This window comes from Pteropus medius, unplaced genomic scaffold (assembly GCF_902729225.1).
Source record: "Pteropus medius unplaced genomic scaffold, Ma_sr-lr_union100, whole genome shotgun sequence".
Classification (NCBI taxonomy): Eukaryota; Metazoa; Chordata; class Mammalia; order Chiroptera; family Pteropodidae; genus Pteropus; species Pteropus medius.
The window spans coordinates 32185450-32201653 of record NW_024340849.1 but is presented as its reverse complement, the minus strand read 5'-3'; the positions used below and the strand labels follow the sequence as shown (position 1 = coordinate 32201653).

Sequence of the window (16204 nt, the reverse complement as noted above, 5' to 3'; positions counted from 1 at the left end):
TGCTAATCTGATCTGTGGAATATTTTTACTTGTATTTGTTGTTATTTATATATCTAATTCCAAACAAGATTGAGTATCTTTTCTTCTGCCTATTAACTATTTTATGTCTTTTTAAGTAAAAGATCTATTTATGTCCTTTTCTTATTTATCGTTTGAGTTGTCAATTTTTTCTAACAGATTTTCAAGAGCTCAATATATATTATGGGAACTAAATTTTCATTGTTACACATGTAAAAAATCTTTTTTTTCTAGCTTACCACCTTTGTTTTTTTCTTTGCTTATGCTCGTTTGCTATGCACACTTTTAGATTCTTAAGTTTCTAAAATTCATCAGTCCTTTACTTTACGGGTTCTAGATTTAGATAGACATTCCCCACTTTAAGGTATTTAAAATTTCACTCAGTTTTTCTCTTCTGTGACTGACTGGCTTCCTTTACATTTAGATCTTTTCTCCATCTGGAATTTTTCTGGTCTAAGGAGTATGTTAATTTTGTTCTAAATGTCTAGACACTTGCTCAACATCATCTTTGGAATTATGTGCACTTTTCTCAGTGATCTGAAAACCATCTGTATACTAGAGATCTTTTCTTAACCATACATTAAATCTATTCCTGGAGTCCTTAATCTTTCATTGATCTTTTTATTAATTTTCCAATTCCAAATTGCCTTAATTACTGTAGCTTTATGTTTAATATCTTCTCAGGCTTGACCACATTACTGTATTTTTCAAATACTAGAATTTTCATTTCTGTTCTTGATTATTTGTCATTCCATATGTATATGAAATTATTTTGTCAAGTTCCAAAAAAAAGGATTTTTGAGAGTTTCCTCATCATATTGCATCTTTCTTTACAAAAACAAAGTATATCTTTCTATTTATTTATGTCTACTTTCTCTCAGGAAAGCTGAAAAGTTTTCATTGTGCAGGTTCTACACATTTCTGCTTTGTTATTAAGTAGTTTACATTTATAGTTGCTATTATAAACAATTTTTTTATATTTCTTTCATTATATTCCCTAACCAATAATTCTTTAGATTATTGAATGTTGTTTATTAATTAGATATTCAGCCACCTTAATAAATTGTGATGTCATTTGCAATATTTTTTAATTGATTCTCTTGGAATTGCCATGTAGAAATTTTATTATTTGTAAATAGTCACAATTTTAACTATTTTCCAATATTTATATTTGGTTATTACTTCCAGAAAACATTAAGTAATATAAAGGTGAGAACTTTTTCTTGATTTTAATAAAAATGTGTTTACCATTTTTACACTAAGCATAATGGTAGATTTTTGTATAACACAAAGTTTTTGTCAAGTTAGTGATCATCTTATTTCTTTACATTTTATTCTTTCACTTAAAAATAGATGATAAATTATATCAAGCTTTTAAAAGCACCTATGAAAGCTTTTTTGTTGTTTTAGTTGTTACAATGGTTAAAAATTATAATTGAATTTTCTAACATTGAACCTACATTCCTAGAAAAACTTTCAACTGGCCTCTAAATTCATCTTTCTTTCTCTAGGATCTCTTCTCTATCCATTCATCACAGTATCCAGGACAAATTCCTTAAACACAATTTTGATTAGGTTAATACCTTGCCCTAAAGCCCACAGTGGTTCTTTGTCTGCCATAAAATAACATCCAAATTCCTTAGAAAGGCATTCAAAGTCTTCCATATTGTTTTAACTCATCCGCACTGCCACATCTCACAAATAGTACACCTAGGTCCATTATTACTCCTTTTTGGCACGAAAAAATACATATTTTTTCTGTCACTTTTTCCATTTACATCTTCATTTGTTGAGAATGTAGTCATCCTGAAATTTTAAAAATCTACCTCTTTCATGAAATGTTCTCCAATGCCCTTAATGTGAAAATTATTTCCCTTTTTCAGGCCTCATAAAACACTATTGACCTTTCCTATAGCACATACATCAATATGCCTTGTAATAGAGACAAGCCTCATCACCTCTTTGAGATCCAGTCAAGATTGTAGACTTCTTAAAGTTATAAACTTCTATTACCTATTTTTATCTCTCCTGTCAACTAGAAGAATCTCTAGTAGAGCTCAAAAAATGTTGGTGGAATGGAATTTCTAGAACTTCTAGAAGTTCTAGAAGTTATCAACAGTTTCTGAAAATGATGAAGTCAACATTTTACCTCCTCATAAAATATACGCACACCCCTAAATGGAAAATATTCTAAACAAATATCAATGTCTTACCCTGAAACATATTGATATTATCATCAACAAAAACAGGTTCTTCAAAATTGGAAGGCAATGGAGAAAAATCTTAAGACTGTGGAGGTGATCGCATTTTGTTTCCATCAAAAACAGTAAACAATCTAGAGACACAGGGTTTGTGACATAAATATATTTTGATCTGGGAGGAAATATGGAGATACTGTGGTTTCTTGAGAAGAGGAATGATATAAGGAAAGCGATGTTTCAGAAACACTATTCTGGACAATGGATACAAGATGAATTAAAAGGGAAGAGTGAGAGGTGCAACTAGAATTGTGGCACAGCAATGCCAGGTGAAGAGGGCCAGGAAAATCTGTAGCAGCAGAAATGAAGACAGAAAGATAAAGATGAGACAAAAGAAGATATAAATTTGAAAGTATAATATGAGTTCCTTTAGGTAAGCAACAACAAAAAAGAAGATATCGAGCATTTTAAGATTTATTTGACATCACATCCAACAAAATTGGACTAAGGGTTCCCAAAGCACTTTGCATGCTTCCACTTAGCATATTGAGGAAAAGCCTGTTGTCTTTCTCATTCCATCTAGCCTGGAGCCCTTGAGGGCAAGGACATGATGTATCCATCTTTATAACTTCAGTTCTTAGCATAGTGCAATGCATATGTTAGACCAAAGGAAAAAAATATTGTAGAACTGAACTGATGATAATTTATTATAAGTAAAAGGAAGAATCAAACTTGCACTTACAATCCAAGGAGTATAAGAGGTGGGGAGAGTGGGAGGGGGGCATAGCAAATACACATAGTTGTGTGAATAAGGCAGTCTTCCAGAAGGAAGTAGTAATAAAACCTCTTTAAGGGCAGGGTTTAAAATTATTGTGAATGTTCCACAGCATCTAGCACAGCAACGAACATGCAAAGGATGTTCAGCTAAAATTATTTTTTAATTTTTTAAAGAACAGACAATAATAACTTAGATTCTTTCACCTCTTTTATTTTATCATAAACTATTTAAGTATAAGAGAGAGTCCAATGTTCTCAAAATCATTTAAGATTTTCTCCACTCCTGAATATTCTTTCTATACAGAGAAAAATACTTCAAGAGGCGATGCTGTTAAACTCTTATTCTAGAATTGACTAGAGAAAAATAAAATGAAGATTTTCCTTAAATCTGGTTTAAAAGAGCGGAAGATAAGTTGGGCTGTCAATTATTCTGGTCAATTAAACCAAGTCTTTCTGAAAATAAAAACTAAAAATAAAACTAAAAATATAATTTGATAATAAAGATGTATCTTTTCCTCAGTAATTAATTGCTTTAACTTTAGTGGTTACTTTAGTTATCATGATTTCTATTCACACTCTTTAGATCAATCTTGTGGATTCTCCTAAGATCTACTAATTTACTAACGAGTCATATTTTGTATGACAAACTATAATCTATTCATCTAGTCCAGAAGCAAGCAAATTTTTTTCTATAAAGGGCCAGATGTGTAATTATTTTAGGTTTCGCAGGCCACATGATCTCTGTCATAATTATTCAGTTCTGTTGTTGTAGGGGGAAAACAGCTATACACAATCCATAAGCAAATAAGTATGGTTATGTTAAAAAAAAAAAAAAAGGCAGTGGGCCAGCTTTAGCCAATGGCTACTTTTGCCAACCACTACTTTAGTCCATTACTCTTATTTTAACTATAAAAATTCTCAAATATACAAAAAAAAACCCATATACTATTATTTAGATTTAATAATTGTTAATATTTGTCATATTTACACTTATTTTATTGCTGAATTACAATAAAGAAAATTTCTATATCATGAGATTTTTCTTCTTCATAAAGATAGCATGTATCTTTAAAAATAAAGACCTATGACTACCTAATGTAATCAAATAGATAATAATTTTCTAAAACCCATATTTAAATTTCTCCGAGTACTCCCCAAATTATTTCTATAGCTATTTTATTCAAATCAGGAATTCAATTAAAGATCAGATATTTGATTGTCATATATTAAAAGAAAAGTCTCTTTTAATCTAAAAGAGCTGTCTCTATCCCCCAGATGTGACCCACTGAGGAACAGTCTAATTTTTTTTGACTTTTTAAAACTTAAGTTTATTGGGGTAACATTGGTTAATACAATCATATAATTTTCAGATGCACATTATAATTTGACATCTGAATATTCTACTGTGTGTTTACCACCCAAAGTCCAGTTTTCTTCAGCTGCCATATATTTTATCCCCTTTATCCACTTCGCCCTCCCCCTAACCCCCTATATTTATTTGTACGCGTCTACACCTCTCCCTCCTATCACTTTTACCCCACTGGTAGTAAATGCGCTAGTCTATAGATTCATGTCCATTTGAGTCATTTCTGTGTTGCTTTTTGGGTTTCATCCCATATATAAGTGATAATCATATAACGTTTTCAAACTTTTTTTTTTTCAACTTTTTCTGTCTGGCTTATTTTGCATGGCATGATTATCTCGAGGTCCATCCGTGTTGATCCAGCAATCCCTCTACTGGGCATTGACCCCAAAGATTTGAAAACCCATATCCAAAAAGATATTTGCACACTGATATTCATAGCAGCATTATTTACAGTGACCAGGACATGGAAGCACCTGAAGTGTCCTACAATAGATAGTTGGCTAAAGAAGCTGTGGTACATATATAAATGGAATATTACTCAGCCATGAGAAGAGAGGAACAGTATAATTTTAAACAATGTGAAGCAGATCTGGAATCGATACATATGACAGTAACATTGATATAGTGGCAAATGCAAAATTTTTTTGTTTATATTATTCTTAACACATTTACCTCAATTTTTTCCTCTATATTTAGTATTTATTTTTGTTTCACTTCTTTTAAAGCAGTTTGTAGAGTTGATTAGGGTAATTTAGACACATCAACGAAACCAGAGGATCACATATAACATAAAAACATAACCAAAGCATTGCTCTGAAATGTGAGTCCATGCTATGGGTGCTGTCTAAATGAAGACGGATAGAAAAGCCAGTTACTTTAATTAGACTTTAAAAATTCTAGATCAGTAAAATTCATCACCTTTAATGAAAGATGCTGATTATGTTTTCTTTCAAGAGGATATTACAGTATCCCAAATTGAACAAATAGAAAAGTAGGCACTTGGGATGACACTCTAGAGTTTACAGTGTCTTACAAAAGAGGAAAATCCTTTCCCAGGAAAATCTTGATCCCTGTGAAAACAAATCTGTTAGCTTACTAGGGAAATTCCAAACAATTACCCTGAATTTCATAAAATTTCCATGACATGAGAACTGTTGATATGTAGGTAGAAGTACACTTAATAAACAATGTTCAGAGTACAAACAGGGTACAATAAGATCAGATTGGTGAAACAAACTTGTGTAGCACAGTTATGTGATGATGTAGTGTAAACTTACAGATAAGGCAGCTGGAAAATGTAAATATGGAGATGAGAGGGGTTTTTGTTGCTTATGTTTTAAAGTATTTTAACTCATTAATATTAGGGAATAGGATCAGTAAAGAGTTTAGGAAAAGGACTGGACCAACTGTGATAATAGAAGTACATAAAGAAAAGGGAACCAAAAGGTACTGATTGGAAACTGGAGCAAAGCTGAACTTCCCTCAGTTGAGAAAAGCAGTTGAATTTATAAGGAACAGAAGGAGTTAAGGTATAGAATAAGACAGAAGGTAATAGAATTGTGCAACATCGTAACCACCCTCCACATGTGGTTATTTAAATTTAAATTAATTAAAATTAAATAAAGTAAAAATTCAGTTCCCTAGTCATGGCAGCCACATTTGCTCAGTAAGCACGTGTGGTCAATGACTATCGTATTGGATAGCACAGATAGAGAACGTTTTCACATTTCAGAAAGTTCTATTGGACAACGCTGAACTAAGGACATTAAAATGAGTAGGAAAGAGAAAGCAGCGGGGAAAGAGGTGAAAGAAGAAAGATGGTGATTCATAAATTCCTTTTCCCACTGGTGTTTAGCGTCTCTAGTTCTCATATGATGGTCAAGTTAGCCACTGCCCTTCAGTGTTCGTGTCCTGCCATCAGAAAGGCGCTGGAGAGGTTACTGCCTTATGAAAGTTCTAGATGGTTGTAATTGTTGGAGCAGGGCATTAAGTTAGGGGTGGAGCCAAGGTTGGGCTTGGCAGAGAGTCATTATACTGATGAGGGCCTGTGCCCAGAATTTAAGGTGGATAAAGCACTCACTTTATCCACCTGCAAGAGCAGATTTTTTTCATTTCTGGTGTCCAGTGAGTCTTCAGTCGTTCATGGTCAATCTTACTACTAATATATATTGCTCAGACTAAGTCATAAGTCAACAATCTATCTTATTCGACTAATGAGAAATTCAGCCTGATCATCTCCTTTTATTTTATTTACTTATATCAAACAGTTCCTCTTAGAAGCATTCTTATTCATGGCAAGTAAATATAGACAGCCTATCTCCTCTCTAAGCTCCAAATAGCATGGAATTTCAAACAGCTGTTGAGTAACCTTTGCTACACACCTGCAGTGAAATGATAGCATTCTATAGAAGCTCTGACCCTCAGAGATGTCCTTCCTTTCAGGGATGTTTTTAGCATCCTTTTGGCCATAATCAACTTCTTATCCAATAGGTCTTTTGTTCCAGATTGCCATTTCGAATTGCATAGATTTCCTTCCACTCACAATATTTTTACCAGACATTGCGAGGTGAAGAGAACATATCCCAAGAATGCTGTCAAATGCTGCCTTGTGAGAGTCACTCTATTTTTACAAACCTCAGGGCTGCTCAGTTCCCCATTTGCATGTGTGGGCAGCCATTTCTTCAGTGTGTTCCCTGTGTTCTAATTGGCTCGCTATACAGATTCTTGGCTCTGTGCTTGGGAATTACCACTGACTTTTAACCCACCTCACCTGAAGAGCAGCTTTCTGTGTTTCCATTAGTATTTCAGGCACTGATCCTCATTTTCTAAATTACCCACAGGATTTAATTGGAGGTTTTATTTACTTTTAATCTGACAGCGATATTTTTAAAAAAATTCTGTACTCAAAAAGGGCAGAACTTTAAAGAGAGGAAATTAGTTGGGGAGAGAAAATATTCACTGAGGGAGAAAAATAGAGACTTCCCTGGACTTAGCTTGATCACTTAAAGAGAGCTGTAACTTATGCAGAGGACCTTATAATTGTAAGTATCACAGTTTTGCTTGTTTAAATTAGTGCTTTAAAAAAATCCTCACTCAACATTAGCAAATTTTCTGTCTCTTAAAGAACAACTTTGAGAATGACTATTTCCTAACACCCACCTAAATAGAAAGTTTGTAATTTTCTACTGTGACCTGAGTGGCTATGAGCATGGGCCAAATAATCCTCTGAATAATAAAAGCATCCAGGTTACACTGGACTTTTTAATATAAGAAGAAGCTAAACAACTTGCGAATAAAGCATAGGATAAAAAGCTCTTATCAATTGTATAATTCTCTATACTTTGGATCATTTTAAATGCCTGCCACTGAAAATCTTCAGTAAAGTAGTGAATCTTCCATGCCCTACAGAGAGCTGCCTTTCAGCTGGAAGAAGGGTGTGTCCCTAAGCTTTTACCTGGGAGCAATGATGATCTTGTCAAGCATTTTAGTGAGACCAGCCCAAGTTTTTAGGGTGGGGATCTAGACTGGTTATACGTACATTCAGTCCTTCTCCCAGAGAAGGTAGAAACACCTCAAAGCCTGCATGTAAGAACATCTACTGAGAAATTATTTTAATCAGACACCAGCTGAGTGGGGGAAAGAAAAAGAACAGAGAAGAAACAACTTTCCCTTAGTCCTGAATGTAAGAGAACCCAGCAGGGATGGACTGGCACTCCTTTAGAATAGCTGCGGTGCTGTTCATTTTTCTGGTAAGTGGATTCTGTTAAAAATTCTCCATGATCATTCTTGTTGTAAAGTGAGAACCTTTTAGAAAATGTTATTTAGTGTTATTTCTAACTTAAGCCCATTAAAAGTTTATGTTAATGATTTTTATGAACTAGATTTTTAGTTATTTCTTTAATTAAAGACTTAAGATCACATTAGTGCACCAGTGTCAACTCATCATATCACATCCATGACATCAAAGTCATTGTTAAGTGACGCTGGGAAAATATTGAATTTGGGAAAGTCGTATCACTATTTATTAGCTCTTGGTTCAAATTCTCTTTTGAAGCTTGTCTTTTAAAGTAATATCACAGGTGTGTCCTGATTTTTAACCTCAACATTTTTCATTCTTTTGGTATCTTTACTAGTAGATTCACTATAATTTTTAAAACATAAAAATAGGATCCATATAAATTAAAATCATAGCAGTTTGTGACTGGCCTCACTATCCAAATAATCTCATCAGTGTCACTTGTGGTTGGGATCCATGTCACTAATATTGAAAGCCCTACACTGCTAACCTATGATTTTATTTAAAATGATATTTTGTTATTTAAAAAAAGGCAGTATGAGAGATTTATAAATGACACAGTAGATGAAGAAATGGCTCTAATTAAGAAGTAAGTATAATTATTACAATACTGGTTCTTACTAATGGAAAATCAGTAATGACTGTGATATACAAGTTGTACATTGATGGTCAGACAAATGTAATTAAATGTTTTATCATTGTTCCCCTTACATCTATATTTTCTTTTTAAAGATAATACTAAGTGCAGAACTGATGTGTTGCCTCAGTTTCACTTATGTCACAAATTTTAAAATCATAGTCTCACAGTAAAGTTAATGTAATCCAAAGAGACAAATGACAGTTAAATCATGATCCAATTTGGCAGGGTACAGTGCTGTGGTTCATATATGTTTCTACTTGCTTTATTTTGGAACTGGATTGTTGGGTTTCTATAATAACAAATTAGATCTTTGATTTATGGTTTGAATTCAGTTTATTAATTAAGAGAGGTCATAGTCAGGAGATTTAATTACAAATGAGCATCAATAAATGGGTAGCTTTAGTTCCAAACTGCTCTTTAAACATAGGCCCTATTCCATGGACTTTTTAATGTGTCTTTAAGATCAATTGATATCATAACTTGGGATGTGGCAAGGATTAATAAACCTCACAGTATGTCATTTGAACATAAGAGTATCTATGAATTGTAAAATAAACAAATACTTTTATTTTTAATTTCATATAAATTTGATCCATTAAGGCCTATTATAGTTATAATTGATTAAAGTTCATTCAGATGCTTATGTACTTTCATTGACTCTATAAAACACCTTATTTCATTATTTTTATGATTATTCCTAAATAATTACATCCTGTAAAATTTCTTTAATCATCCACTTTCTAATTAGTCATTCTTCAGTAAAATTTATCATTTTATCAAAATCATGTGTCTTTATTGAACTTTCTCTCTTTCTAGAGAGGTTTCTGGACAGTTGTATTTTATTTTCTGAGGCTGGATAGGCATCTTTGTGTATTTTTGTTGCCAAATTTTACTTTAGAATCAATCACAGATTTTTCATATGCTTTATGAAAATTGTTTCTCAAAGAACTTATTCTGTGATTAAAATGTTTCATTTTTACGTTATCGTAAGTATTTTTATAAAATATTTCACTTTCTAAAGTTTGGAAAGTCATAATTTATTTTTCCCTCTGATTTTACCAGATGATTTGCATAAATGTCTTTTGGAGTTATGCAGTCCATTTTTGCTTTAAAATACTATATTTTTTCTGAAAATTAACCACCACTATAGCAAACTTTTTCACTCACTTTTCTGCTAGGCTTACTGTGAATGTTTGCTTTTACAAAACAAAACAAAAAACAAACCAAAAAAACTATGTAAAGTCTTTATATTCTTTTCTACTTAAAGTCAGTAAGTGAAAATCTATAGCAGGGAGCAATTCTGAACACCTTTAAAACACTTAAACTAGTAGTATCTGTAATACGAATACACTTGCGTGCTGGACAGCCATAATTTTCAAGTATGTTATATAGTTTGCTCAATATACCTAAAGGTTTTAGACCTTGTTCAAAGTAGTGGTTTAGATCAGAGAGCATAAAGATGAAGAACCTGCTCTTGCAGCAACCAAGTTTGCCCCATGACTGTTCCATTATTTAGACAAGTCTCCTGAACAGACAATAGCCTACACCTGTTATAACACAGCAAGCCAAATAATATTATTAATTCTGCATTTACTTTTCTTTCTTTTTGTTTCCATCAAATTAGTGTATGGAGGCAGGGGTTAGACTGTATTCTAGGCCAGAGAACAATGTTATCTATTCACCAAATATAAGAAATCTCAGAATGGATGTGACAATAATGTAAGGTATGTCATGGTCACTGTGGGAACACAAAATAGAACCAGTAGAATTTTTATTTATTTTTTATTTTTTGAACCAGTAGAATTTTTATAGTTCTAATTTCTAAAAATTACTTGCAAATTTGTCAGGTCCAACTAGTCAAATCAATACAAACCTCAAGTTGTCTTTCCTATAAAAGCCAATTTCTACAGCAAAGAACTCAAATAAACCTATCTTTATCTGGTACCGGTAATGATCCAATTTCTTCAGTTCATCATACCAGCCTAGCGTCTTCTTTTCCCACAGTTAATATTCCCTTTCAAAAAGAAAAAAGAAAAGAAAAAACACCCTCTGACCACCAAATAAAGTAACTTCACAATTCGAACTTAGCTGAAATTATTTAGCACGTAAGCAGTTTATCAGAATATTTCTCAGCACTCAGGATGATATACTTAAAAAATAATATGTACTTTATTATGTAATTCATCAACTTATTTGAATCGCACATCTTAAATTCTCATAATTGTGTTCACTGATGTTTAAAGCAAAGGAAAGACTAACAAACTACTACAGACCAACAGAAGACAAGCAAAAGAAGGGATTCTTTATGCTTTCTTGCACATACTATAACGATATATATTATAGATATTAGTATTTCAGTAAAATATTTTATAAAAATGGAAGCAGTATTTCTGTTCACCTGCTTAGTAAAATTTATAAATTGTATTTAAGCAAAATAATTTCCATTTATATGGTGTGCTTAACTGCATCTTCTTTCACCTTTATGAAAATAGAGAGTACAAATTTATCATCATTTAATTGGTTTTAGTTGCTGCAGAGTAAAAATGTTTTGCCATGCCCGATTTGGGTAATAGAAAACTCTAAAGTACTAGGAAATGCTATCTTATTAATGTGAAGGACAAGATTCACCTATTGAACAAGGCTCATGAATCTAAAAAGTAACACTCTTATTTATACTCAGAGCTCTTAATTTCTAATAACTCTTCCTTCATTATACATTCTTTAAGAACATTGTTGCTGAATATCCCCAGGTCTCACTAGACATTGCCTAACATATAAGCAGGAGGCATGCTCAGCATTGCAGTTAGATTTATTAGGCTTCCATCAATGAGACAACACTCTTTTGGAGTGCTGGGTCATGCCACCCTTGCTGGTTATGCTTGACATGTAAATTTCTTTAATGGATTTAGGCAGGTCAAAGTAGTTTAAATGCCATTGGCTGCTGATCTATGCCCTCATATTGGCTTATGAAAACAGAGCTCAATCTTTTAAACTTGTCCAATTAAAAACCATTTCCCCACAAATTAATGGCTGCCTGTGGCTCATAAAACCACTTGACTATAAGTTATTTGAAGGCAGGTTCTGTGTCTGATTCACTTTTATATCCTTCATAGCGCTTTGCACCAGTGCGAGATTGCTCAAGAGATGTCAAATTACATACATAAAGAGGAGGCATCAGAAGGGAATTTTTGGATAGCTTCTACTTCTTTTCCCCCACACACTCCAAAAAATCATCAATATATTAAACATGGAAATAATTGTTTCCCAGTACTTATTTTTATGGTATAGTATTACATTTACTTCACATTTCATCTAAAGCTTACCATAATATTTTTAGGTCTTAAACCCTTTAAAAGTCTTAATCCAGCCTTGGATCTACATAATACACAATCATTATGTACTTGTCAAATGAATAAACCAATGAATGAATAAGAGAAATCAACCTATCAAGAAGACAACTTCAGACTAATAACTTTTGTCCAAGTAATACAAAAAAAAAAGACAAAAGAGGGGATTTTTTTAAAGAAGCAAATTATAATATTTTAACTTTGTCTCAAGTTCATTCTTGTGATGTATATAACAGTTAAACACATTAGAATTTTATGCTTAACAAAAACTGCCAAGTGACTGTGAAAGACCTCACAATTATTAACTGCAAGAGATTTTCCTTATAAAAATTACTATTCCTACTTTCAAGACCCTTTTTACTATATGCAAAGAAACGCAAAACTCAATATCCTCCCCGCCCCCAAAAAAAACAACCTAAAATGAACATAATTAAAGAGTCATTGAAATTAGCATGAGTCTACAGCTATACTACCCTGAACAAGCCTGATCTCGTCTGATCTCGGAAACTAAGTAGGGTCAGACCTGGTTAGTACCTGGATGGGAGACCACCTAGGAAGACCAGGTGCTGTAGGCATAAAAAATAAAAAGTAAGGGATTGTAAGCTGACAAGGTCCTTGCAATCTGTGAGGTCAACCAAGGATTGCCTTGTCTAAAAAAATAAATTAAAAAAAAAAAAAGAAATTAGCATGAAGTTTTTTGTCCTGTGGCTTTTTTATTTTAAATACATGGGTTGGCTTCTACAATAGAGATGAAGGGAAGACTTATTGAGGATGCACTTCGAGTGAATTATTCACTGCTTTCTTAGAACGTTTGGATAAGAAAGGACTTCAGTCTCATATACAGATGAGGAAACTGAGGCACAGCATGGCTAAATGACTTACCCCAATTCCCATATCCAGTGGGCAAGAGAACTGACATGACTACTCCTGTATTCATCACTAAGTGAATCTCCATCACAGCCCCACAGCACGTATTCCCAATTTATTTCAGAATCCAAACTACTCCTTTAATTACCAGAAAATAACTATACCTTTACTCTAGGGACAAGGTCTAGATCATTCAGAATGATGTCCTTCTACTTCCCCTTCCTGATCAATTTATTTTAATCTTCATCCTTCCTCTCTTCTTTACCCTCTCTCTCTAAAGTCTTTTCTTTCTGCCTATTCCCTCCTACTCTCTCAATCTTTCTTAACCTCTCCTGTTCCGAATCAAAATAGCCTACTCTCCTATTGCTTCACCTTCAAAAAGCCACATCTCCCTCTCCCCAAATATCTGCTTGGATGTTACATCTAATTCTACCATCATTTCTGTTTTCTTATATCACCAAATTTCTTGAAAACATGGCATCTTCATGTCTTCTTCCCCTCCATCTTATTCCCCAAATCCTGTCAGTCAGGAAGGGCTTATTCCATCCAACTGAAAGCATTCTCCCAAAGGTCACAGAAAACCTCAGGATTTCCTCAGGATTCACTCCACTTAACTTTTTAATATCATCTGACACTTGTTTATACCATATTTGTCATTCAATTCTCCCTTCCTCTGACATCTGTGACATTGCATTATACTTTCTTCCTATTTCTTTGGCCACTTCTTTTTCTATCTCTTCCTTTGTTTCTTGTTTATTGTCATTATTCCCAGTTATATAAATGTAGGAATTCCCCTAGTTTCATTCTCAGCCACAGGTTGTTTCTTTGCTGTATTCTCTACTTTACAAATTTCAAATTCTCCTATGATTTCAACCATCCTACCTAAGCAGAAGTAACTCAAATCTATATACTATTGTTCATAGTGCTGACACATATTTCAAATCACTGAACATCTTCACCAGGCATTTCTCTGACATCTCAAACTTGACGTGTTCTAACCTGCTAAATTCTGCTTCTGTCTTGCTCCTGATCGCCTCGTTTAAAAACTGCTATCAACTGAGATTCTTCCCTCTCTTGAGTCCCACATCCCATTTGTTCTCAAGCCTTTTCAGTTTCAACCATGCATTCAGCATCTCTCCCTTGATCTTTTCCAGTTTGTTCCCACTGCCACTGCTCTGGTTCAGATCCTCCCCATCCCTGGACTGACTTGCAGAAACTCAACTGCTTGTAGCCTATAATCACTGCCTCTTCCCACCACTCCCACCAATTGTTGTCAGAGTCATTTTCCTAAATCTACAATTTTAACATGTCTTTGCCATGATCAAAAAACTTCAATGTTTTCCTACTGCACACTGGGATTTGTTGTTAGAATCAGAAAGGTAATTGTACATAATTTAGTCAATTCCAGTCATTTTACAAATTAGAAAACTAAAGCTCAGAGAATTTAGGAAGTACATTGAAAGTTTTCTGACTCTACCAAGTGCTCTTTTTATCTCATTATCTTTGAAAGTCAAAAAGTGACTTCGTTTCAGAGTTAATTCTTGACTTTGAGCAAAAGACAATATGGTTATGGCAACACAACATATTTTTAAGCAGACTTGGCAGTTTTTTAATTACTGTTCCAATTGAGAGCCTGACACTATGGTGAAACCTACTCCTTCTTCTTGCCTCTCATGGGAAAAAGAATGACCCAGCTTCATAAAGTTGGAAGATTAGTCATCTGGCATAGTTCTCCAAAACAAACAGCAGGCACTGACATTTCACTGTGGTCAGGAAAGTGCAAGACAGATAACAGATGAACACATAATTCTGTAAGCTATGAAGAAATGGTTTCCACAACACAGACAAATAAGGTATCCCCATATCCCCATCCCATAACCACAAATGAGAGAGGAATAAATACTCATGAGTTCACAGGTAGCAAGTAGTACACATCTACATTAACATCATTTCAATCCTGCACCCAAGAGGAAATCTACAATATCATTTCAGTTACGTGTCCAAATCATTTGGGCCATTTACTTTTCCTTTTTTCCCCTTCAGTATTACTACTATTATTGGTGTTATTATTGTACATAAGCATTTCTAATCACAAGGATAATATGAGATTAGATTAAAATTTTTAGATTTAAATTTTTTCGAATTCTAAAAATTGTAATGTCAGTTCTTTGTAGTATATTTTACTGAGTAATTTTCTTAAAATAGGCTATCTTGTACTTTATCATAAAACCAACGCCTCAAGTACAAATTTAGGCTGAATTGTATTGGATTGTATTAACCGTAAATTAATATCCAAACCTCGATTTCATCTGTAAAATAAAGATTATTATAGTACTCACCACACGTATTTGTGAAGATTAAACACATGAATTTCTCTAAACATGTTGTCTAGTAGTTATCATTCAGCGAATTGTAATAGTAATGATGATTATGATTGACATTAAATATATGCCATGAGTATATAACTCCTATAGTAAAAATATTACCTCTTTAAACTACTAATATGAATCATAAATGCATATTTTCTTGAATTATCAATTATGGCAATTTAAAAAAATATGTACTAGAAGACTAATATTTTATTTTTAATTTAATGGTGGAATTAAAACCAACTAACTATAAAAAGTAGTTTACTATATTTTGAAATTACTATTAGTAATATTTTTAAAAATGTAAACTATAATTTTCTTTGAGTAATAAAGGTAAATCCTGATTGTGATAACAGTTTTTATACTTTGCAATTCTGAAAAATTCAAATAGAAGTTAAAAATGTCTTATTTAGACAGAAATAAGACCTAAAGATTTACATCATATTTAGTTAATTTTAAGTGCAGTTTAGAACAATAAATGCAAACTAGCCTACAAAGCAATATCTAATTTTTTACATAAATATTTTGATGTCTCAAGTATACTGACATATTAGACAATACATTAAGTGTCTGTGTTTTTAGAAAGGCCTTTGGTTTTCAGAGAAAAATAAGTTAAATTATCCTGATTTTATATTATAAGTCATATGTATAGATGAAGTCCAGAGCTGAAACTAGGTAGAGCTCTGCTTGACTAGTTCACTTATTTAAAACAGGAGAATGTGATGACAGAAGGAGATTTGACTTTGAGAGGTGAACACAAAACGCAATATAAAGATGATATATTATTGAATTGTACAATTTAAATATATAATTTTATTAACCAATG

General features: G+C 32.9%; 1 protein-coding gene and 1 pseudogene across 1 annotated transcript in view; both read left to right on the top strand.

Moving 5' to 3' along the window:
* Window positions 1-7878: 7878 nt before the first annotated feature.
* DSG1 (desmoglein 1) overlaps window positions 7879-16204 on the top strand; it is a 35400-nt gene continuing 27074 nt past the window's right edge. The window contains exon 1 of the mRNA XM_039846726.1: window positions 7879-8108. Coding sequence (XP_039702660.1) covers window positions 8061-8108 — 48 coding nt within the window. The 5' untranslated portion in view covers window positions 7879-8060. The remainder of the gene's footprint in view (window positions 8109-16204) is intronic.
* Window positions 12599-12717, top strand: LOC120591317 (uncharacterized; annotated as a pseudogene).